We start from the raw sequence: 23,616 nt of genomic DNA, 5'->3' as shown, positions 1-23,616 counted from the left end.
TTATAGATAAAAATGTGTAGCTTAGATGAGAAAGCTATTCATTTCCAGCCCACAGCAAAAGTATCTTCTCAGTGAGAACATTCAGATATCCTGTCTGAATATCGAAGCAACAACCAACGTAATATGATTTGACGCGATGCAATAGACCATGATCCTATGCAGTTCAATATGGTACACCTAGTTTGACTTTGTTTTGGTTCTTCTTTAGCAGCTTGAGAAGAGGAATCAATCTGAATATAAAATAATTGGTCCCATTTCTGAACGATAAAGGCATGGGTTTCTACTAACACTGTATAAATAGTTCTTTCTAGATGCAAAGATGTTAGTTGATGCATCCTGAGTTCTTCCCAAATTGTGTCAGATGCGCACTTTTTTTAATCGGGCTGATAGCATCTTGAACTTTTATGCTAACTCTTGTGCCTGAGTGAATCTTATCATCCCTAATAGACAGTGAATGCGTGGAGTCAAAGTTCAGCAAATGGGGCTACGTATAGATCTGTCAGAGGCATCACTCTGTTCAAGCTATACGTGTAAGACATCCGCTTTGTAGGATTAGGCAGTGTGAGCCGGCATGTCTTTGGATGTGTATGCGTCATGATTTGCATCAGCCCTTTCCAAGTGACTGCAAACACGTTGTTGGAGCACAACGATCTCGTGACCTCTTTAGAAGACGAGTCAGCTAACCACAAGGGAACATTGTATTTTATTTTATTTTATAAAACATTTCACAGCTATTTGAACGGCAATAAATCCTTTCTCTCTTTAAATCTGCTACTGTTCAGGGGGAGCACTTTGAGTCAGTTGTGTATGTGTATGCTGTGAAAGACCCACAGCAGTGTTATTACTGTTTGAGCCCCTCAGATTTGCATCTCTCCCAAGAGCTTTTTACTTTGAACAGAGACTGCTCACCTCATCACCACCACCCATCCATGTCCAGGCAGCCTTTATAAAAAGAGTTGTTGCCAAGTTGTTGGTTTTTGTTTAAACCCCCAAACACTAGATAGCAGTGTAAATGTACACTGAAAGCTATATTGTTGGAGAGCCAACGTTCTGATCCCTAGCAATATATCGCCTTGTAACATTATTGCAGTATATCCCAATGTATTGAATTGTAAAGCCTGTATTGTGATATGTATTGTATCGCCAGATTCTTGCTAATAAACAACCCTACATGGGACAGTATGAATAGATTTTCCACATTGTAAAATATAAACTGGGGTAGTCTTTCTTTTGACCTTGAATCTGAAAAGTTATGGCCTGACAGTTTGTGCAAAGTTTAAAAAATTGCAGTGCACAATTTGAAAAGGATTCCCATCAGTAAGGCAGGATTTTTCTTTCTTCTCACAATAACTGATAGTGTAAACGTACATTTCGTCTCTTTTGCTGTGTTGTTCCTCTGTTTTCTATCTCTCCCTCTTAAACTCAAAGTCATCACATACACGTCCCTCACCTTTTTAACACACTCTGTGTGCAAGTGTTTTTTAAAGACTAGACAGTTAGAGACCCTATAACAGGTTCTTTAGCTCAGTGAGCACATGCATGCACACACATATACACTCAGCTAGCAGGTTCCTTGGCCACCCCCTGTGGCCTACTTCTCTCTCTTCTTTCTCCTCCTCTCCTGTGCCTGTCTCTCGGCCTCCGTGTCCTCCGGGATCAGACTGGGAGCCGGCCAGTGGTTTTTCCTACCACATGGTAAAGGCAGGGAACAGATTGGATAAACACAGCCCTTTCCTGCTGACCCACCCCCGCCGCCCACACCCCTCCCTGAAAAACACACACACCCCCCGACATGCACACTGCGCACACACGCACTGTCCATTAACGAAGCAGCCGTGCGTAAAATAACCAGATTTTCTCTAGCTTCAGTGCTTCTCTCTTTCTTCTCTTGCTTTCTTGATCCCCCCCCCTCACTCCTCCTCCTCTTCTCTCTTCCTTCCTTCCGGGCCTCAAATCCCAGCCCCAAACACACGGCCCTGCATCCCCTCACTTGAGCGTAATTACACACACAGCTAGCCAGCTCCTGCGTGCTGTCCTCCATTTGGGAACAAAGGTATAAATTATAGCGGCTTAGATCCTAGTGGTAATGGGAGGTGGGTGGGTGCACGCGTGCTCTCCAGAGGAAGAGGGAGATCACTCGCTTCTTCAGGTGTCTAGTTAGGTTGTGTCTGCTAAGCTTTTGGTGTAGTTTGTTTCTCTGGCTGTGTTTTGTTTGTCTGTGCCTGCCTGTCTGTGTCTCTGTGGAAAAATGGTGTTGTTGACATGGCAGAGATTTCCTGTAGTAAAGCCTGGAGGCTACAGACAGTTTAGCTGCCAAACTTTGAACAGCATAGACAGGACTGCATTGAGCCGCGGTTGGCTAATCTCTCTTCCTTCTTCCTTCCTTCACCCCACACTAACACTGCATACACAGAACCATTTGGAGCAGTTTTGGTCAAATATGATGTCAGATATTGACATATCAGAATTTCATTATTTTGCAAAAGGTTTTGTTAAAAGAAACTGAATAAGGTAGGGGTCTTTCTCGACTCTCAAATCTGCCTTCATGCATCAAGAGGGGAATCATCACGTGCCTCCAGATTCCTCAAACTGAAAGAATTAAAGTTAACATAGTCTTTCAGAAATGTTGAGAGCAGTAAAAAGGAGAACTGTGCAACCACAGAGGGTAGGGCACCTGCAGGTTTTACACCAGGTGACGTCACTGACCAACACACCTTCACTCAGGCTGCACGGACTTATCAGATACATCAGCTGATGTAGGGATTGTTGGGAGTGGAAACTAAGACTCTTGACACTGGTGCATGCTCACCTGCAACAGGCATTGTCATACTGTTTAATAGACAACAGATTTATTAGTACAGGTACTTATATCCATTTTAAACAGCACAGTACGGTTTTCAGACCAAAACAGTGGAACAAAAACTAAAATTACTTTGTTAGTCCAACAATCACCAACACTGGGTTGTTCCAGCAAATAAACCCTTAGTTCACCAGGGTATATCCCCCAACAAATTGTGAAAATGCTAACTTCATTCCTTGAGGACAAATGTGCCCATCAAAATAAGTTCAAGTGCAGTTTTTGCCTCTGACAGGCCTCTGACAGCATTATGGAAAGGATCCTTACAGAGATGGACCTTTTTGTTTAACCAATAACAGCTGTTTTATCGCTCTCTACCAGACTCCATAGACAAAAACACCAATTTTACCTCATCTATCATAGTAACCTTAATTTAAAGTGGACAGAAATAAATTAAACCTCACTAAAACAGTCTTTGTTAGTCTTTCCACTGTTCCAACAATCACCAGCTCTGCTTTGGTCAAAATAAATTCAGTTTCAGTGAAAGTAGTATAACTTGTGTGAGATGTGAGAAGACTTCTAATGGGGTTGAGCATTGATGACAGTGTTTCCATTAGAAGTTCCTGTTTGGGTTTTTATTAAATGGAGGCCCATCTCAAATGCACTACAGTGAACGACTGTGTTGCTGGCTGCCAGAGAGGCCATTCAGTTGCTCTAGCTTGGCAGTGATATTCTGTGGTTTCGGCTTGGCTGAACGGGTGGCCTCGATAATTGTGGTTTGACAGAGCTGCACAGTCAGTGTGAATTCCTCGGCCTGGCTGGTGACCGCCAGTTCATTTATCAAGTGGGCTAAAACTATACGTGTGAGGAGCCACTCTGTGATTACTTATGGTTTCAGGTGAGGTGGAACTTGTGGAGTTGTTAATTATGTTGTTGGACTCACAGGCTCATGTGCATGCCTCCAGCAGTGATGGAACCAAACCCCCTTTTATATATGTCTCCCCACTTTGTGTAAACTGGATAATATAACTGTCAGCTGCTTCAAGGTCAGTGTCCTGATACAGTATCTCAGGTTTTATTTTGGGACATAGTTTGCTTGGAGTAACAACACACAAGAAAGCAAAGGAAAGTCCTCGTCCCTCCCATCCTGAAACTATCTCGGTGCTTTTGTTTCTTCAGCCGCAGTCCAATTATCAGAATTTTAACCTTTTAAAGTCTTAAAATGTCTTAAATGTGATTTAAAATTGACAAATGAAATGTTATACAAGTAATGTTAACTTCAATAATCCAGTCTCTTTTTAAATGTGTTTTTGGGAACCATTTGCATTGATCGTGCTTTAACAACTACGAATGCAACAGACATAGAACCAATACTGATTTTCCTTCATACTCTTCATAATTTTTTTTGTCAAGTATGGACTTAAAAAAAGTGAGTTTTTAAAGTTTTAAAAGTCTTAAATTTAACCTGTTGAAGCCTGCAGAAACCTTGTGAAAAATGTGAGAATTCATTGCTTTTCTTTTGAAATAGTGGTAGGTGCAATATTATTGGGGTTTTTGGGTCAGACAACACAACATAGAAGACATTTGTAGATGTCAACTTGTGCTCTAGGATCTGGGGATGGGTTTTTTTTTTTTTTTTTCTGATGTTTTCATAGACTAAACAATTAATTGAGAAAATATAAGCAGATGAATCGATAATGAAAATCGTCAGTTGCTACCAATCTGTCTACGTTTAACATGCATCCAAACAACTGATATTGCTGCAAAAAAAGTTTCAGATGAACAGATACGTGGTATTTCCTCCCTTGTCACATGCTGATCGGTCTCTTTCCCATTTAATGCAAAGATTTCAGTTTGACAGACTCTTTGGCACCATTAATAAAGTCCCTTTTATTACAATTATATGTGAAGGATCTTTTGTAGGAATAAGCACTGTAACTGTAGACATTATGCAAGTTTTCACTTCATGACAACAGCATGAGTGACTAATATGTGCTTAGCTCATTACTCAGCACTGGGCAATCCACTTAATGATGTGCTTGGAATCACTTCTCTCTGGTATTGGTGCACCGCTAATAACAGTGAGGAGGAATGTTTTTTTTTTTTTTTCCACAGAGGTGATGGGATTTGATTTATAATTTTTTGAGTTGTTCTCTCTCTCAAACTGACCCGACTGCTGTTTAAAGCCTGCACAGGCTGTCACCTCTGAAAACACTGATAAACATCAGTGTGGTCTTGTGAAACCACATAAGTGAGCACAACTTCTCACTTGTCTCACTATATCTTTTCTTTCTCTCACTGGGTGGTTCTCTGAATTTGTTAAGGACTGTGTGATAGCAGCGCGAGGGCCGGCTATGCTGCTAATAATTAATTATTTGGCGTGCATTGTGATCAACATCTCCATAAAAATGAACTCACACAATTCTGAATTTTTTTTTTTTCTTAAATCACTCAACAATTAATCAATTATTAAAATAGTTGGTTGGTTAATTATTTGTCGATTAAAAGTAAGTGATTAATCGACTTACTGTTGTAGCTCTAATTGTGTCTGTGTGGCTACCAAATAGCTGTGCTATTGACACAGATGGGCTGTGTGGGTGTGTTGCTGCAGGTTCCGGTGGGAAAATGAAATATGAGCCACGAAGTCTAGTGTCAAGGTTTATCCGATGCTCTTTTATGCGTCTTCGGGGCAGTTTTTTTTGAGTTATGAACTCAAAAGATAGTCTGTCATTTTGATGCTTGTGCAGTGAACAGTACCTGGTATGTGCACTTGAATGTATTTGATTGGCCAGCACTTCATGCCCCCAGGGGACAGCGGACTGCACCGTTGAGTCAGAATCAGGGTTTTTCCAGACCTGTGGTTGCTTATGGTTTTTGGTGTGAATATGGTCTCACCTCCTCTGGACCTTCGCACCACGTGTGTGTTATGGTAGGGGCCAAGGAAGGAGAGGGGAGGGGGGTGTGGGTGGGGGGGCTAAATGCCTCATCCTTTGATGAGATTTGGCGTCTAAAGCGGCACACTGACCGTTCACCTAATTCCTTCTGCAGTGACAGCAGGGCCTCAGTGCCAAACCGTGCATGTGTTTCTGCGTGTGTGCGTGTTCGCTGTGAGAAGAGGAGAGCTCTATCTCGGGCTCAAACGGCAGAGGAAGTGGTACAGAAAGTTCAAGAAAACAAAGCTGAGTAGAGCAGAAAGCTCGTCTTTTCCATGACTATTAGACTGAAGGATGTTTCAGTCAGGAATAGAAGGATAAACAAGAAACGTTGGGGGGGGGGGGTGAAATGGACAAGAGGAAGGAGGTGAAGTGCACAGGAAATGTGTCCAGCTCTGGCCAGGGTGCAGTGTTATCTTGTGAGAGGCTGACTTCTAAAGACAAAATGTGAGGAGGACGAGTGGAGGAAAGAATGCCTTCCTACTGTTAACTAGAGCTGTGATCTGATGAAAGCCCTGAGGCTGCCACACACACATGCTCTCACACACTCACAAGCACAATCAAGTGCTTATACAGCTACAGTTATTCTGTATTATAGAATCCAGGGTCTGATATAGTGTGCATCTGACTGAGTTGACAGGAAATCAGTTGCCTTCGTAGTAGCTTGCTGCAAAGGATGTGAAATTACACTCGATTACTCTCACCTGCCACACACACACGCTCTCACTTGCGGAAACTTTTTTTTCTTTTTCTTGTAGTGATTGAAATGCACAGGAAGTGATGTAACTCAACAGTGCCGCTGCTTACACTACTGTGATCTAGCAGTCAAACACAAGTCCTCTGATGGCAACAGCTGGAGCGCCGCTGTAACTGGGGAGTTTCTGTTGGGCTGCCGTACTGTTAGAGAAATGTCTGAATGTATAAATTAGCATAGAGCTATCTAAGAGATGCTGCTTTCAGCAGCTCCAATTTGAGGATTTGCTGCTTTTTGTTTTTTCTTTTTTTGTCATTGTAAACTGAATATCTAGTGATTTTTGTCAGTCAATTGGTCAAAACCAGCAATTTTAAGATGTCAACTTGCACTCTGGGAAATGGCAACAGACATTTTTCATTATTTTTTTTACATTTCATAGATTAAATGATTGTAATTGAAATAAGGGATGGGTTTTAAATGGAGTTAGAAGTGTTCTTCACAAAAGGCAGGAATGAATGATGAAGTGATCAAATAAGGTGTGTTATGTCCATTGATAACCAGTTTTATCCAGAGTTTAAAAGGACTTCTGAATTCTGTGCTTTTGAAACTGTGTCACATCACAAGATGTTGAGATGCAATGCATATCACATTCCATTTTCATGCCAAGGCCAATATTTTCTCTGATTTGTTGTTGTACACATATATAGATATCATCTGAGCTATTCTTGGTGGTGAAAATAGTTTTACTTCCTTTCACAGTTGTGGGAAAATAAAAATTGAATCTGTAATCCAAAGTTTCCCCCACTGTGCTGTTATTCTATCTCTCTCATACATACAGGGGGCCTTTGTTTTTGCCACTGCCCCCCCTACTCTGCACAGGTAGTCACATGGTGTAACAGACTCGTCTTTTGTACAACTTGTAGAGAGACTGGGATCTCCCTGCTAATCCAGATGTGTCAGAACTAGTTGCAGCAGAATAGAACTATTAATTCATCTGTCACTCTGGTAAATTCAATTGTCATATGTTGTTTGAAATGAGCCCCAACGCTGTGTTGTCTGGTCTTGTGGTGTGTTCATGCTCTAGACATAACACAACCAATTAGTGATTTAATTGGTGATTGAACTAGTCCTTTATTTGATTAAATATTGTTCCATTTGAGCTGCTATGGAGGATGCAGGGATATCGGTCTACTTGACTTCCATGCTATGTCAGCGACTAAAGCCATTAGCACACAGAGGTTATATGCATCCACAGAATCACCGCTCAGACAGATAGCTGTGCTCCAGTACCAGTGCAGAGGCCTTCAGCTGAGCAGCACCTGTCTTCCTTTCTTTGTGCTGGCAGCTTGTTTATGGTTCAGAGAGACACGGAGGAAAGGAGCTTGTTAACAGCTATTTACACAACAAGAGTGGATGCTCCTATCAGGCATTGTTGAGGACCCCCGAAGAAGGCCGTTTAACTGTAGTCATGCTAATGGTGACTAGGGATGGCACGAGAACCAATACTTCGGTACAAAGTTGATGCCAAAGTTCTGAAAACTTGTAGAAAAGGAAGCAAGGTGAGCAGATTGAAGTTTGAGAATTAAGTAAATATAAAACATCTATCAGAAAGGGGTCATTTTTGTAATGTTCAAATGTCTGTTTATAAATGTCAGTTGAAGTTCAGGGGGTTTGGTTTTTGTTTGTTACAGTGGTATTGAAATAGTATCTAGAATCAGGAAATTTCACTGGTATTGGTATTTCTCGTATGGCGACATGCCTGATGGTGACTGTTGGCTTCCTTCTGGCTCAGTGTTTTATTGTAACCCAGAAAGTCCTGATTGAAGTAGTTTGATGGTGATACAATAATGTGAGTTTTATAAATGTATCTGAACAGTTTGGCTAATTGAGGCTAGAATCAAGTTAGTTACTGCTCACTGGCTGCTTTATAGCAACTGTGGAATATGGTTGTGTACTCTGACAGGTCTGTGTTCTCTGGAGTACTTAAGAGAGCAAGGTAGATTTTGAAGACAAAGCTTCAAGAGCTTTTGGCAATGGAAGGTGGAAAGAGTGAAAAGCTGGGGGACAAATTGGTTCCAACATTTTTCTCCTGTTGAGTAAAGCTGAAGAGACATCTGCCTTGTGACAGGAAGCAGCTGGGCTTATGTGAAACGTGGTCATAATTGTGACAAACAAGAGTACTAACAATGCTGCCACATTGCCATACAGAATCTACCACAAAACCAGCCAATATGACTGTGACGTACTAATACAGAGCTGTCCAGGATGTACCCCGCCTATTGCCCAATGCATGTTGGGAGAGGCCCCAGCAGGCTGCCAACAATGGTGCTACAACACTTTAACATCATTACCCTTTTAGGAGTAGTAATGTAGTCATTTATTTGTACATAATATTTATTAAAAAGTATTAAAGTATTTCTGATTCTGATATTAGAAAAGGAAAATGACTAATTGGGGCACACTATTTCCAGCGAGGAAATAATCAAATGTTCTGTAAAGAACCAGTAAGTGGATGAGGAAAATTAGTGGGAGGGAGGAGTGAAGTGTGGAGGAGGAAAGAAATAAGGTGACGGGGGAGGGAAACTGTAGTGGTAGGTTTTTTTGGTTTTTTTTTGCTGTGCATAGAAGCAACAAGCACACCTCCCCCACCTCCTCTCCGTCCCGGTCTTCGATATGGCCTACACACACTTGTTCACGCATGCTTAGATCCACCTACCTCCACCCTCTTGTTCACACAGACTGGGGCGTTGTGTCGGCCCACCCAGCGCCTCGATGTTAAATATGAGTCCTCACTTTTTCTGATTTTTTTTTTTTTACACAAAAATGCAGCTGATTTGTGAAAAATAAAAACGCTTGTTGTATGCATGTTTTCCTTCTGTACCCAGATACACCAACACACACACACACACACACACACACACACACACACACACACACAACACACACACACACACACACAGAGAGGCTAAAATGGTAGCAGGTGGCTAACTCCCTCGTCTTCACACATCTGCCAGGACTGGGTGGTTAGTTAGCCGACTGAATGGCTTGCTGACCCAGTAGCTGACTACTGACTGACTGGTGTACGGAAGAGCTCTCTGGCCTGTTGGCTGGATGGCAGCTGTTGCTGTTCAAACAGAGTTGCATCTGCTGGGCCCTTTGTTCTAATACTCTCTCTCTCTCACTCTCTCACTCACTCACTCACTCTAAATGAGTCCGAGTGTGTGTTGGAAAAGAAAGAAGTTCTTTTGTTTGCTAGTAAAATGGAGGTGGGGGATGGTTGGGGGCATTGCTAATGTGAAGTGTGTGTTTGTGGGGGTGTGAATGTAAAGGGGCTTTTTTTTTTTTTTTTTCCCGGGCTGGTTACAACTGATTAACTTGCTAAACATGCAAGTTAATCCACTGCACATCTGCTCAGCAGGTGATCAGGCTTCTTATAAATGAAACAAATGACTTTGTATGATGTGCCAATATGGCAACTTAAATTGTGATTACTTCCACCATGGCATGTATCGGGGTCTACATGGTCAACGGTCAGAGCTTTCTAAATCTTTATTACTAAGAATAACCACAAGCTTATGGACTGTTTATCTACATAAAATGTCCAAACAGTGAGATATAATGGCAGGGCTCCAGAGTGCGACCAATTTGACCAAAATTTTAAAGAGTGCGACTAATAATTTTTCTAGGTCGCGCTGGTACACCTGCCGCTGCCCGGGCGAAAACACACATTTATTTCGCAAGCGCATCATGCGCAACATGTCTAAAAAAACACACGATATGCTGTGACAAGTGTGTGTAGAGAAAGTGGCCCCTCTCCCAGCTGCATTTCAGCGGCAGGTAGCAGTAATCATTATTACCATTAATAATTATTTTACTTGAAATGTTTGAGTTTGAAATGTTCAATTTCAGTTCAGCTCAGCACTTCAAACACTTTATTTTTCTTTTCATATATAATTGTGCTTCAAATAAAGACAAGCATTTCTCTACACCTCATTCTTGTTTAAAAATCATTCACATTATATGAAAGTTTGGAGAGCGGTAAAAAGGTGACCTTATGGCGTTAAAGGCAACGCAATGAAAAATTTGGGTGCACCAAAAAAAAAAGTTAGGCGCATCAGTGCAACCAATGCAAAAAGTTAGTCTGGAGCCCTGATAATGGTGCATTTGCTTGTTGCTCACAACACTGCTGAGGTTCATCTACGTCCATGTTGGTCCATTTATATCAACAAAATAGTGTTGTACTGTGCATGCCAGTATCAGTAAAGCAATGTTTTTGGCCAAACAATATACCAGTGGGAGAAAACCATGCACTGCAGTTACCAACCCCTTAGTCACAGTAAAGGTTGAAGGTTTCAACTCATTGGTTGCAGAAGTTGTGGAATGAGTGAGCATTATAATAGTATCACAATACAGGGTTAATTCAGTATATTGCAGTTTTTTTTAATGCAACGAGAAGAGTGAGATCTGAATTTGTATTTATCACAGTCTCTGTAAATTTTAGCCCTCAGTTTACATTACAATCAATATTTTCTTAAACCTCTATTCAGAACAGCACTTCATTTGGAGCGCACATCTTATTCATCATACTTATTTGTACCTGCACTAATTCCAATGTTTGTCTTTCTTGCTCCCCTCCTCCTTCTGTCATCTTCTATATCCTCCTCTTTCTCCCTCTGTCACTCCCTCCAGGAACCTTAATGAGGACCATGGAGTAGCAAGCTTCAAATTAGCAGCTAGCTGATTAGCTCCTTACTGCACAACACACCTCCCTCCATCAAGTCCCCTCCATCTGTGGGCCCCCCACCCAGCCATGGCGGACCCAGGGATGTTGAGTTTATTTGGGGACGATGCAGGGCTGTTCTCAGATGGATTAGATGGTTTAGGAGACTGCTTTCCTCAGCAGACTACCCCTGCCCAGTCCAACCCTCTAGCCCAGCAAACTAATCCCTCGCTGAACCACGAGCACCAGGGAAACAGGGGTTACCATCAGGGGATGATCCATGGGGCTGGGCCTGGCCCAGGACAGCCTAAATTGGGGCAAATGTATGACCATGGCCCTTACACAGGCTACGATCAACCTGGCGCCCCCGGAGGACGAATGATGGCCCAGAACGGTCCCAGCCAGGGATCGCCAAACGTGAACACGGCCATGAATGGAATGGCTTCCCACTACCATAATAACCCAGCTAACTCTAGCAACCCCCACCATGGGTACCCAGGTGATGCTGGGGGGGCAGTTTGGGGCCAGCAGCAACAGCAGCCACAGCAGAGCAGATCAGCTTATCAGCCGCCTCCAACACAACCAGGGGCCGGCCCCAACCAGATTGGAGCCTACCAGATGTCTCAAGGCAACTATAGTGGGATGCAAAGCCCTCCTACACCCAATGCAGCTCGCATGAACCAACACTACTCTCCACAGAGCATGGCACCCCCTCCTGCTCAGGACCCATCTCACTACCTGGGACATGTTGGAATTGGGGGAGCCCAGATGAGACACCCCCAGCCCCAGCCTCAGCCTCAGCCTCAGCCACAACCCCAGCCACAACCCCAGGGCTATCCCAACATGGGCCACACACCCAGATACCCACACTCCCCTTCACGACAGCCTCCACACCCCCACCAGCACCAACAAGGCATGGGGGGGTTTGGAGGTGGCCAGTACCCTGGCTATCAGGCCCAGTATGGAGCCATGGGACCTGGGATGGGCCAGGGTGCTAATGCTAACGTCACTGCTAACACCAACCAGGCCATGGGACCAGGGCAGCTTGGCCAGAGGTTTAACCAGGGATCAGGCCCAGCAGCTGGGCAACAGGGGCAACGATACCCCACTGGACCACCACACCTGGCCCAGCCCCATCAGACCCATTCTGCCCCAATGCAGCAGCAGGCAGGGCAGCAGGGCCAGCCTATGCACCCCCTAAACCTCCCCCAGAGTCTGCCCCAGCCCCAAAACCAGCCCCAGTCCCACCTTGCCCCCCCAGCTCAGGGATCTTACCCCTCCCCCTCCCCCTCATCTATGTCACCAATGCGAGTTTTGGGAACCCCTACACCTCCTCCCCAGCAAGGCAGACCCCCTAGCGCAGGACTAGCTGGACCCCCGGAGGTTGCAGGGTACACAGCCCTGCAGTCTCCACCCATTGCTATGGCCCATCCACAGAGAACTCCCCAAACCCCTCTGTCTGCCCCACACCCCCAACACCAGCAGCCTCACAGCATGCCCCCCAATGCAGGACAGATGTATCCCGGCATGGGTCCGCAGCGTGCTCCACAAATGGGTCCAAACAGGCCTCAGCTCCAGCAACAGCAAGGTAGGACATCCCACAGGACAGTAGAGGTGGGCGATATATATATTTTGCGTTAATATCGTCATTGTTGTTTTTACGATGTGCAAATTTCCATTATCGAGTCCCTGAAGCTACGGGTACTTCAGATGATTTAGTGCCGATACAATCTGTGTATCATTCGTTCTTTTCATATTCAATTGAGATTCCAAAATCGGAAAATGAAAAAATGGTTTGTTATTTCCTTATTCGTTTATGAATCTGATACCAAAAAACAAATAACGGTTCATTTTTTGTACTTTCGATTTATTGCTCAGATCAAAAATAAGAAATGGAATAACGGACCACGGATCGATTTTGATTTTGATATTTAATTGTTTCACTTTGTATGAACCGGAAGTTATTGTCTCGTTAGCTTGATCACTTCTTCAGTTTAACTAACGTTTGCCTTCAAAACTGAGGATCAGTCATGGAGAGTTTCATTACTGTACACTAACGTTGTACTGAACCCGTTCCTTCACTGTTTATATTTGAAAAGGTACATGGCCCCAGTCTCTACATCACCGATGACAGCAACGTAGCCCTATTTCCTGGGCCTGATCGCCACGTTAGCACTTTAAACCCCATAGTAAGGGGGCATTACGAGGTGCACGGCGACAGTATCATCGTGGAGGACTCATCTACCGGCAGTGTGCCAGTAACACACAACCCTACCCGCTTTAATTAAATCAGTATATGGTTCCAGTGCGGCCATGGTGTCGATACAAAATTACTCAAAAGTAGTACGAGTGAGTACAATCACTGCATGATTGAGTTTTTTCAGGCTTTGCGAAGTTGCGGCAAACTTCCAAGTGCAACCCGAGACAATAACTTCCGGTTCATACAAAGCGAAAAAATTAAAAATCAAAATCGATCCGTGGCCCGTTATTTCATTTCCTATTTTTGATCTGAGCAGTAAATCGAAAGTACAAAAAATGAACCGTTATGCGTTTTTTGGTATCAGATTCATAAACGGATAAGGAAATAACAAACCATTTTTTCATTTTCCGATTTTGGAATCTCAATTGAATATGAAAAGAATGAATGATACACGCATTACAAGCCCCAACTCAGACAATTCCAATCACATTTTAAAGGATAACGACTGATTATCGTTATCTCCAAAATCCCCCAAAATATCTATTATTTTTTGCCCATATCGCCCACCCCTACAGGACAGCTGACACTGTGCCATGTTGCCTTTTCATTACTCACCCAGCACCCAGTCAAGCATTTTGTTTACCTGCACCATAAATATTTTAAAATCACAGAAAAAATAAAAGCTAAGTTTCTTGACACTTCCCTGCTTTTAGTGTTTAAATACAAACATTTTAGTGTTACTATGGATTAGACAGATGGTTGTGAACTAATACCAACGTGTTGCTTCCGGTGTGACTTTGTCTTTATGCTGTCTACATTTTCATACCAGTGGAAAAAAGGACGAGTATGTTTGGAAACATCACACATATTTGAACAAGAAGAAATTGTGTCTTGGTGATTGACAGGAAGTAAAACACACTATTGTTTGCTACGTTCCTCTCCCTGTAGGGCCTCATGAAGCTCCAGTCAGCCAGGGGGGAGACCAGCGTCTTCTCCAGGCCCAGCAGCAGGCCTCTCGAAGCGGGCAGCCCCTGCCGCCCGCCCCCATGGGTTTCCAGGGTCCGCCTGTCAGTCAGCACGGACTTCCAGCCCCAAACCAGGGCTTAGCACCACCCGCTCCGAATGCTCAGACGCAGCACGCACACCTGACCCCACACCCACAGCACCTGCAGAGCACGCCCACTCCCCCCAACCAGGCCTCCCACCCGTGGGCAGCTCCGCCTCCCACCACCCACCCGCTCTCCTCACCCCCTCTCACCCCACAGAAAGTGCCTCACATACAGGTGAGTCTCCGTCAAACAAACCCTTTGATGTGGCAGCAGTGCTGTGTGTGAGTGTGAGAGAGATCAAGACTGTGCATTTGTTTTCATGTGTGGGTATATTTTATGTGAATGTTTATTTTTAATGTGGGTGGGGGAATGTGTGTGTTTGGAGTGTAAGGGAAGTGTGTTGCGTGTGTATGTGCATAAATGTGTGTGTACATGACATTTGAGAACACAGTGGTGCATTGGGCACTGGTTCAGTGGGGTTTTGTTTGTGTGTGTTTTTTGCTTTTTGTGTCTTCTGCTGTCGACCTTGTGTGTGGTTGTGTTTCCGTGTGTGTGTGTGTGTGGGGGGGGGTAGATTTTTGCAGCTGTTTGTTTCCTGTGAGCTGCATATCCTGAGACATGTGTGCAATACACATACATACGCATACACACACACACAGGCGCCACCAGCATAATCTCTCCTCCCTCTTGCTCCCACATCTCCCCCTCCTCTGTAGAGGAAACCTCCCTTCCTGTCTCTCCCTCCTCCCCGTCTCCTCTCTCTCTCTCTCTCTCTCTCTCTCTCTCTCTCTCTCTCTCTCTCTCTCTCTCTCTCTCTCTCTCTCTGTGTCTCTGTCTCTGTCTGTCTCTGTCTCTGTCTGTCTTGTCCATTTTGGGGGTGTCATCTCTAAGTTAATGTTGTGTAGCCGGATGTGCAGTGAGACAGTGAGGAGGGGGAAAAAAGAAGCTGGGGGGTGATTAAGGGGGGAGGGGGAAAACACGAAGACGGAAAAAAGTGGGAAAACAAGCAAAGATCTCAAGAGAGGGAGTCCAGGATCTCTAGCAAAGGGGAGGGCTGGTGGGAAGAGGTTAGCAGTTCTCAATGGCAACCTCCGTGTGTGTGTGTGTGTGTGTGTGTGTGCACTGTTGCCGCTGCCTGTGTCACGTGCCCTTGGCTTCCATTAGCTTGTTTTGTTGCTCAAAGCCCCCTTTCTCTACTGACCCATTCACACACAATAGCAGCCCTGTGGACACACACACACACACAGATCTAGTCCCCTTTTTGCCTTCCATTCTCGTTCACACTACTCCACTCTCCTCGCCACCCTCCCACCCACCCCCACTTCCAAGCCTGCGTTGCTGCGTTTTGTGGTTGACATTTCAGCCGTCACACTTAATTTATCCAGCACTCCTGACCTAGATGCCAGGTTGACTGGTGAGCCCTGCTCCTCGCCTGGGCGAGCTGCGTGCTCCACTCTGACTCTAGCTGCGGGCCCGGCAGCTCCCCATCATTATACACACAGACACACACACATGCCGACAGTGTGGCTTGGGATAGTGTGGGCTGGAATGGGATGGCAAATGTGCCCGGGGAAATAGGATAGCCTAGCTAGAGGAGTACTCCGAGTGGGGGGGTGTGTGTGTCTACGGCCCAGGAACGGAGTTCTCTCTGTGCCTCATGATGCACTTGTTAGAAAGAGACACACACACACCAAGCCGGTCAGTCAGTCATGATGACTGTATGTCTGGTACTCTAAGCTCCATCTGTTCACTAAGCATGGTTATTACACACACACACACACACACACACACACACACACACACACACACACACACACACACACACACACACACACCACACGCGCGTGCCTTCGTCAGCAGCTCAAGGTCACAGCTCTGGCAGAGTGCTGTGCTGTGACCTTTATTCCACATCTCTCTCTCTCTCACACACACACACACACACACACACACACACACACACACACACACACACTATGTTGCGTGCAGCACTCTAGTTGACATATAACATGCCTGTCTCGCCCCTCCCCCGCTCATGCACGCTGTCAGCGAGCTGCTATACCATCCAGCTCTCTGCGGCTTCGAGGAAATGCTCCTCTAATGTTCAGTCATCTCTCCTTGTTTGTGCGGATTTCAACCAAACGAGAATGCTGTTCACAGGCTGACAAAACTTGCTTGCTTTCATCACAGATTCATGTCAGTTGTGAGCAGTAATAAGAACGTGTTTCAAACAAATGTCCCTAAACATATTCCACACACCAGTGTGACTTGTGTGCCACTTTTCCCCTCTCTTTTGGTAAAGTTCAAGTTCAACCCAGTTCTAAACTAAGAACTATCTGTCAAAGATGTATGTATCCAAAATGTTGAGATGATCGGCTTGTCATCAATACTGTCAGAAGAAATGAAATGAAAATCACCCATCGATAGTCACAGCAGATCAGTTCTGCCGCTTCCTTGTTCCGAGAGATGACATATTTAATCATCCTTTGAGGGCAGATAATACGAGCACTGGTGTGGTCACCTTGTCAAGCTAGTTCTCTGTACGCTGTTTCGTCTTGGTTTTGGTGGTTGAGTGAGTTTTATTGGAAACACACCTCACCTCTGAAGAGCTGAGACACGCAACTGCTGCAGTGTCTGAACAGAGAGGATGTGCTTCCTTCTGCAGATACCTTGAATGATTCTTGGATGTCTGATTGAGAGATGAGACATTAACTCTTGCCATTGCATAGTAACTTAAACTTCGTATGTGAGAAATGTGCATTAGCTGTCTGCACAATCCAGTGTTCACATTAAGAAGAGTAAGAAAAATGTCTTTAGAATTTATCCTGTCAAGATGAATTGTTGACCTTCTCATACTTTTAAATGGTACATTTATGTTGCTACAGTGTGCCAAAATAACTTCCTATTAAATGTCTATAATTATATATAGCTATATTGCACCTTTGAATCACTTGTCAGGCCTAGCAGAAGGAAATAATATAAAAATCATAGACTATGGAGAAATGGATGTGGACATTTGGTAAAGCCTTTGATTTCTGCTCATTTAGTTAGAAATATGCAATGTTATACAGAGATACTTAGATTTGAGGCACAGTTACATAGTGACTAAAGATGTTTTTAAGAGTTTAACACTGAAAACTTTTTGTCACCAGACTCTAATTTTAAATTGGTTGGTGTACAGAAGTGACAATACCTTTTTCCAGTTGAGCCCACTTGAAACCAGTGAGAAGAACACTAAAGGGAAAAAGAACTACAAAGATCTCTCATGGGAAATAACCCAGATCTGTTCTAAACTTTGGCAGGAAATTGTGTGGTCACGCAGGCACCCGTCACTCAGAGTAATGAGCTGAATGAGAAAATAAGACTTGGATATCGAGAACCTGTTCTCAGTTCCAAATGTATAGTAACTGTTGGGGTTTATTACGGATTGTGCTTTTCAAATTGAATTTTGTGACTCCTGAATGAGGCGTTCGGACCTACTGGAGTTTTGTCTACATTGCCGTTTCAGTCTCCATCAATCTGTGACCGACCAAAGCTTGTGCTCAAAAGTGCAGCCAAAAAAATGGTAGTAATATGTAAAAAATTATGAGGATCAAAAATGATTTCATGCAGGAGAGGAAGACTGTCTAACATTAAGGAGCATTTACTGGCAGCATGGTGAACAGCAAGTGAACTTTCAACTTCTTCATGGCAAGAAAGAAGTCTAGAAAGAGTACACTGTCGTAAGTGGCAAAATAAATACAGGCCAGAGTTGAAGCCAAAGCAGACAGGTCTGGTTTTGTTAAATGGGTCTTCCTTGTGTTAGATAACTGAGTGACTGACCACACTGTAACCTGCTGAATGGTGGAGGTAGTTAGCAGCCGTCAATTTTACATGGATGGATGCATGGACGGATGGACAGAGTGAGGCGAGAGGCAGAACGATGAGAACAGGATTTCCTTTCACTCCATCCTTTGGGAGTCTTAAGTGTTCCTGGCTCCTGGATTTAACCCTTCATCTCGCTCTTCTTCCAGCTGCCCCCCACCCTCCTCACGCTCTCCCCTCTGTCCTGAGAGATGATACCCATCCCTGTTCATCTCTCCTGAGTCCGTCATATTAGCCATGCTGCCATTGCTAGTCTGTTGGTGTGAGTGATTCATGCTTTTTATTAAACTCCGTTATGTGTGATAGTGTTACAACCTGACTGGGAGTAGATTATGATGATGCTTCAGTAGAGAGCGGAATTAACCAGAACAACTCCACCACACCAGCAAGCTAAATTCACCTTGCAGAACACCAAACCTGATGCAGGACTCGAGCGTGTGTGTGTGTGATTGTTTGTGTATACACTGTGTGTGTGTCTCCATTGTCATTCATGTGATTGATTATCTGGGAGGCTTGGCAGGAGGACAGATTTATCTCTTGGCACCGTAGCCCCCCCCCCATCTCTCTCTCTTCCTCTCTGCCATAGTCTTTCTCTCTTCTCTCTCTCTCCCCCCTAGCTCTCTCCCCCGCTCCACCCTATTTGTGTGTCTAAACGGCTCAGTTTACGTGTGTGTCAGCAGGTGTTTGTGTGTGTGATGCGTGACCTTGCAGTAGTTTGGTGTGTGTGTGTGTGTGTGTGTAAATTAACATTCTCCTGGTGGAAGTGGACTTTCAGTGATAGCATCCCAACTCTTTCCTCCTCCACGCTACCAAGCTATGCTAAGTGTGTGTGTGTGTATGCATACACAGAGGGGAGCTGCAGCCATGGCATTTAGCTATAAACTTGCTGATGCACACACACATGCTTCGTTGACACACTTTGAAACACACCGTAGTGCACGTGTGCTTTACGCATGCACACGCGCACACACACTCACATTCACTCTCTCAAAGGCATACTCTCCCTTGCTCTCGTATGACACACATACTCCCTCGCTGCGCCTTTTTGAAGTATGGAGATAATTTATTCGTGTCATGATGCCTGATTTCCCATCTGCTACTGGGACCCTGAGCAGCTGGAGAGAGAGAAAGAGGGAGGGAGGGAGGGAGGGATGGAAGAGAGGGAGAGGGAGGAGAGGCAGCTGGAGAGGCTCCCAACAGCTGGTAACCAGTTGCCTGTCACAGAAAGCAGTGAGGAGGAGGAGAAGGATGTGAAGGGAGAAGGAGGAAGGAGAGAGGGTTTAGTCTGCAGGAGAGCAAAGCAAGGAAGAAAAATGAGGTGTCAGCCAGTTTGTTTACTAAGGTTAGCCTACTGGAGGAGGAGGCGGGGGGGGACTGTAGCAACAGGGGGTCTAGGAGAGAGGAAAGAGAGAAGGTTGTAGGAGGTTTGCCTGCCTGCATGCATGGATGGATGGAGCCCCTCTTCCCCCCTCCTGCTCTTTAGCCTGCCATTACTGACAAATTCAACCCCCACCCTGCAGGAAATATTGCAGTATTGACTGACAGGCTGGCACGGCTGAACCAGTGTCGAAGCAAAACATTAGCAGACTCATTTCATGGCACATGTGCTCAGACGGATCCATATTTGATGTGATTTAGTTTAGAGCTGAAATGATAAATTGATTAGTCGGTCAACAGAAAATTCAGCAGTGAGTTTCATTACTAAATCAACAATTGTATTTAATTTAATTTAATTTTTTTTTTAAAGCAAAATGGCAAAAATTCTATGACTCCAGCTTCTCAAATTAGAATAATAGTTGGTTTTATGTGGCAGCAAAGTCAATATCATTGGGTTTCAGACTCTTGTTTGTACAAAGCAAGACATTTCTGACAATTTATAGACCACACAATGAATCCATTAATCCCAAAAAGAATTACCAGGTTAACTGAGAATGAAAATGATCATTGGTTTCAGCCCTACTGCAAATAACGACTGCTTGATTATTTTTTACAATTAACCAACCGTTTAGTGTATGAAAAGTCATAAAATTGTGAAAAGTCCCCATCGCTACTTCCTAAAGCCCAAGGTCGGTATCAAAACTACTTGTTTAGCCTGACTAACTTTCCAAAACCCAAAGATATTCACTTTATATTGGGATAAGAAGCCAAAAAGTCATGTTGGAGAAGCAGTTGATATTTGACATTTTTGCCAAAAAGGTCACTACATATATTTGCAAACTGACTCAGTTCCTTTTCTGTAACAATTTGGTGTATTTTATGCTTTCTGTGCTGCTGCTTGGCTAACATTGGCCAAATCTGGATATCCACACTTTGATGTGGTTTCCAGCTATTGTTCCCTAATCTTTTCCTTGCTGAAAGCCAATTGACTACTGTTGTTTGTTTGTGGGGGAGATGGCTTTAAGTGTCTTATTTAAACTTTATTTTCTACATAGCCTAAACTGTTTTAATCACAACATTGCTTAGAAACTCAGATTAACTGATATCTTTCTCCTCCACCCTCTCCAGCATTCCCCCACCGACCCGTCAGGCGATGCCTCAATGATGGCTCCCGACAGGCCGACAGTTGGCGCCGGTGCCCCCGGACAGCCTATCAGCACAGAGCAGCCCAGCGACCAGGAGACCAAGCCAAAAAAGAAGAGGAAGAAGAAAGCGAAAGCAGTGGACAGAGAGGAAGAGGAGGGAGGGATAAAGGTAGGAGGAGAGGAAGACAAGTCGGAATTTCCCGGAACAGGAAGCGATGCAGGTGAACAGGTTGCTGGCACAGGAATTGTAGAGGGAAGTTCATCGCCAGCGGAGGAGAAAAAAAAGCGGAAAAAGAAACCAAAGGAGAAGGCAGAGGGCAAGCAGCCCAAAGAGCCCAAGACCCCGAAGACACCCAAAACACCCAAGACCCCCAAAGAGCCCAAGGAGCCCAAGGAGAAGAAAGCCAAGAGCTCCACACCCAAGACCAAGACCCCCAAGAAAACCAGGTAGGAGCAATATTACATTAGTCACTTTTGTTTCTCAAGTAGCAGTAATGAAAGCTAGCTGAACATGCAACAGCTGGTGTAAACACTTCTAGGTATAGGTGTAAGAAAATATCAGTACATTTCAGTTAGATGTTTTGTGATATTGTATCAACCACTAGATTTATGCATATGATAGTGTGTTCTTTATACTAGGACCCTTTTTCCTATATTAGATTTTTAGAATGTTTTTTTGACAATATATTGCCTTTGATACAGAATTATCAGTAATTCTGTATGAGTATATCCTCATATATTGAATGGTAACCGTAGTGTTATATGTATCGTATTGCCTGATTCTTGCCGATACACAGCCCTACTTCTAGGAGTGTTGTCTTAAAGCTGCACTTGGCACCACTAACCATTAAGTGGAAGTGTGATGTTTCACTTCCACATATACACATGGAACTAAATCAAACAATAGGGTAAGCAGCTTAGGTGGTTACTGAATGGATAGAAATCATCTAAGGAAATATTTTGACTCTCAGTTTCACTTAATAATTGTACAATTTCTTGGTGCAATCAACGTGGTACTGAAAAGAAATACATCAAACGTGTACATTTTGATGTCAGTTACTTAACATGGGACATAAACACAAGCTTGCACACAAGCAGACACACACTAGATCCATCACTCATGCGACCAACCAGGGGGAACTGAAGGGGTCACAACCTCTGAGCTGTGTGTGTGTGTGTGGGGGGGGATCACAGGACTCAGTGGAGCATGGACCGCTAGACAGGCGGATCTGAGGATAAATCACATTTCTTCCATAGATAGTGATCAACAGGGTTAAAAGTACTGTCAGCTTAATTTGGCAGGTGAGATGGAAAGTAACATTATTCAGCTGCTTCTTCAGTCGGCACTGTCTGTTAACGCACCGCAGAGGGAACAATGGCTGCTGTTGCCACTTCTGCTGTGAAGTTTTTGCAGCCATTATAGAAGAACATGTTTCTTTAAGGGTTAGTCCTCCAGATTGTTTCCTATTGTACTTCTGCTGGAGTTCTGTTGTTTGGGGAATTTCATTCCTACAGTTTCCTGTTTCTGTAAGGACCAGTGTGTAGGATTTAGTGGCATCTAGCGTCTCATCCCTCTCATACAAGTGTAGGAGAAACTACGGTCCCCACAAAAAACCCAAAAGGCGCTATCTGCACCCAGTGTTTGTTGTGTCTGTTCTGAGCTAATGTAGAAACATGGTGGTTCAGAATGAGCCCTGTTTATAAAAAGATGCTGTGAGTCCACCATGTTGAACTACCATGTTTCTACAGCAGCTCAGAATGGACGAGGTCTGGGTGCAGATAGGGACACATCTCCTCTGCACAGTGATGGTGAAGTGAGGGAGTTTCAATCTGCAACTTCACCGCTGGATGCCACTAAATCATACACACTGGACCTGAACAGCAGCCACTGTGGAGGATACACTGATTGTTGGTTATTTCATGGGATTTGTTGATTGATGGAATTTGTAAGGAATAGAGCAGACAATATTCTGTTCTTCTTGTCTGTTTATTATTGCTGCTTAACACCTTCTCTTCCCTTGAGTTATTTTTTGTGTTTTGTCCATACCAAGCATGTAACAATGCAAGGAGCCTGTGAGCAGTTGAAACGTACTGAAAGAGGATATAGACCAACTTGATTGACCTTCTAGCACTTGTCATTGTTTGTCGCTGTTAGCTTTGGTTCACTTTGTTTTTTCTCTCTCTCTCTCTCTCTCTCTCTCTCTCTCTCTCTCTCTCTCTCTCTCTCTCTCTCTCTCTCTCTCTCTCTCTCTCTCTCTCTCTCTCTCTCTCTCTCTCTGTGTTAACCTGTAGTGTGAAGTCTCTTCCGGTGTGGATGCTTTCTCACTGTCCCTTGCAGACTGTCAGATCAGAGAGTTGGGCAGAGGCAAAGAGCTCAGAGCGTTTGTGTGTGTGAGAGAGTCAGAGGGGGTTTCATTTTGAAGGTGGAAATTTGATCAGACTGAGGAATGTGTCCGGACAGCCCCCATCTCTCTTTCTCCCTGTCCCAGCCCTCAGCCCCCCCTTCTCTCGGCCCCTTTTATCCCAAGGAAGAGGGAGGGCCAAAGCAGCAGGCAGGGGTCAGCGCTGGGGGAGGTGTGTGTATGTGTGTGCGCATATGCATGCATGCATTGGCCACTGGAAAAGTGTCGGGGGCGGGGGATTGAGGGGACCTGGGGTGAGTGTGCGAGGCAGCAAGGGGGCAGGCGTTTTTGTGTGTGTTGGGGGAGGGGTCGTTGGTAATCTTTGTGGCAGAAAATGGCGTCTAATGATAATGAAGGCCATGCCGCTGACCACTCCACAGCCACAACTGTGTGTGTGTGTGTGTGCAAGGGCAGAGGAAATGTGGGGGTGGGGGAGTC

General features: G+C 44.4%; 1 protein-coding gene across 3 annotated transcripts in view; it reads left to right on the top strand.

Annotated features, from left to right (window-relative positions):
- chd7 (chromodomain helicase DNA binding protein 7) overlaps positions 1–23,616 on the top strand; it is a 69,921-nt gene that overhangs the window by 6,768 nt on the left and 39,537 nt on the right. For all 3 annotated transcript variants that reach the window (XM_051396032.1, XM_051396040.1, XM_051396049.1), the window contains exons 2-4: positions 11,114–12,732; positions 14,293–14,627; positions 20,760–21,223. In XM_051396032.1, the coding sequence (XP_051251992.1) occupies positions 11,235–12,732; positions 14,293–14,627; positions 20,760–21,223 (2,297 nt within the window). In that variant the 5' untranslated portion in view covers positions 11,114–11,234. The remainder of the gene's footprint in view (positions 1–11,113; positions 12,733–14,292; positions 14,628–20,759; positions 21,224–23,616) is intronic.

Source organism: Dicentrarchus labrax, unplaced genomic scaffold (assembly GCF_905237075.1).
Source record: "Dicentrarchus labrax unplaced genomic scaffold, dlabrax2021, whole genome shotgun sequence".
NCBI lineage: Eukaryota > Metazoa > Chordata > Actinopteri > Moronidae > Dicentrarchus > Dicentrarchus labrax.
The sequence above is the reverse complement of the archived record's forward strand: the minus strand, read 5'-3'. Positions and strand labels throughout refer to the sequence as shown.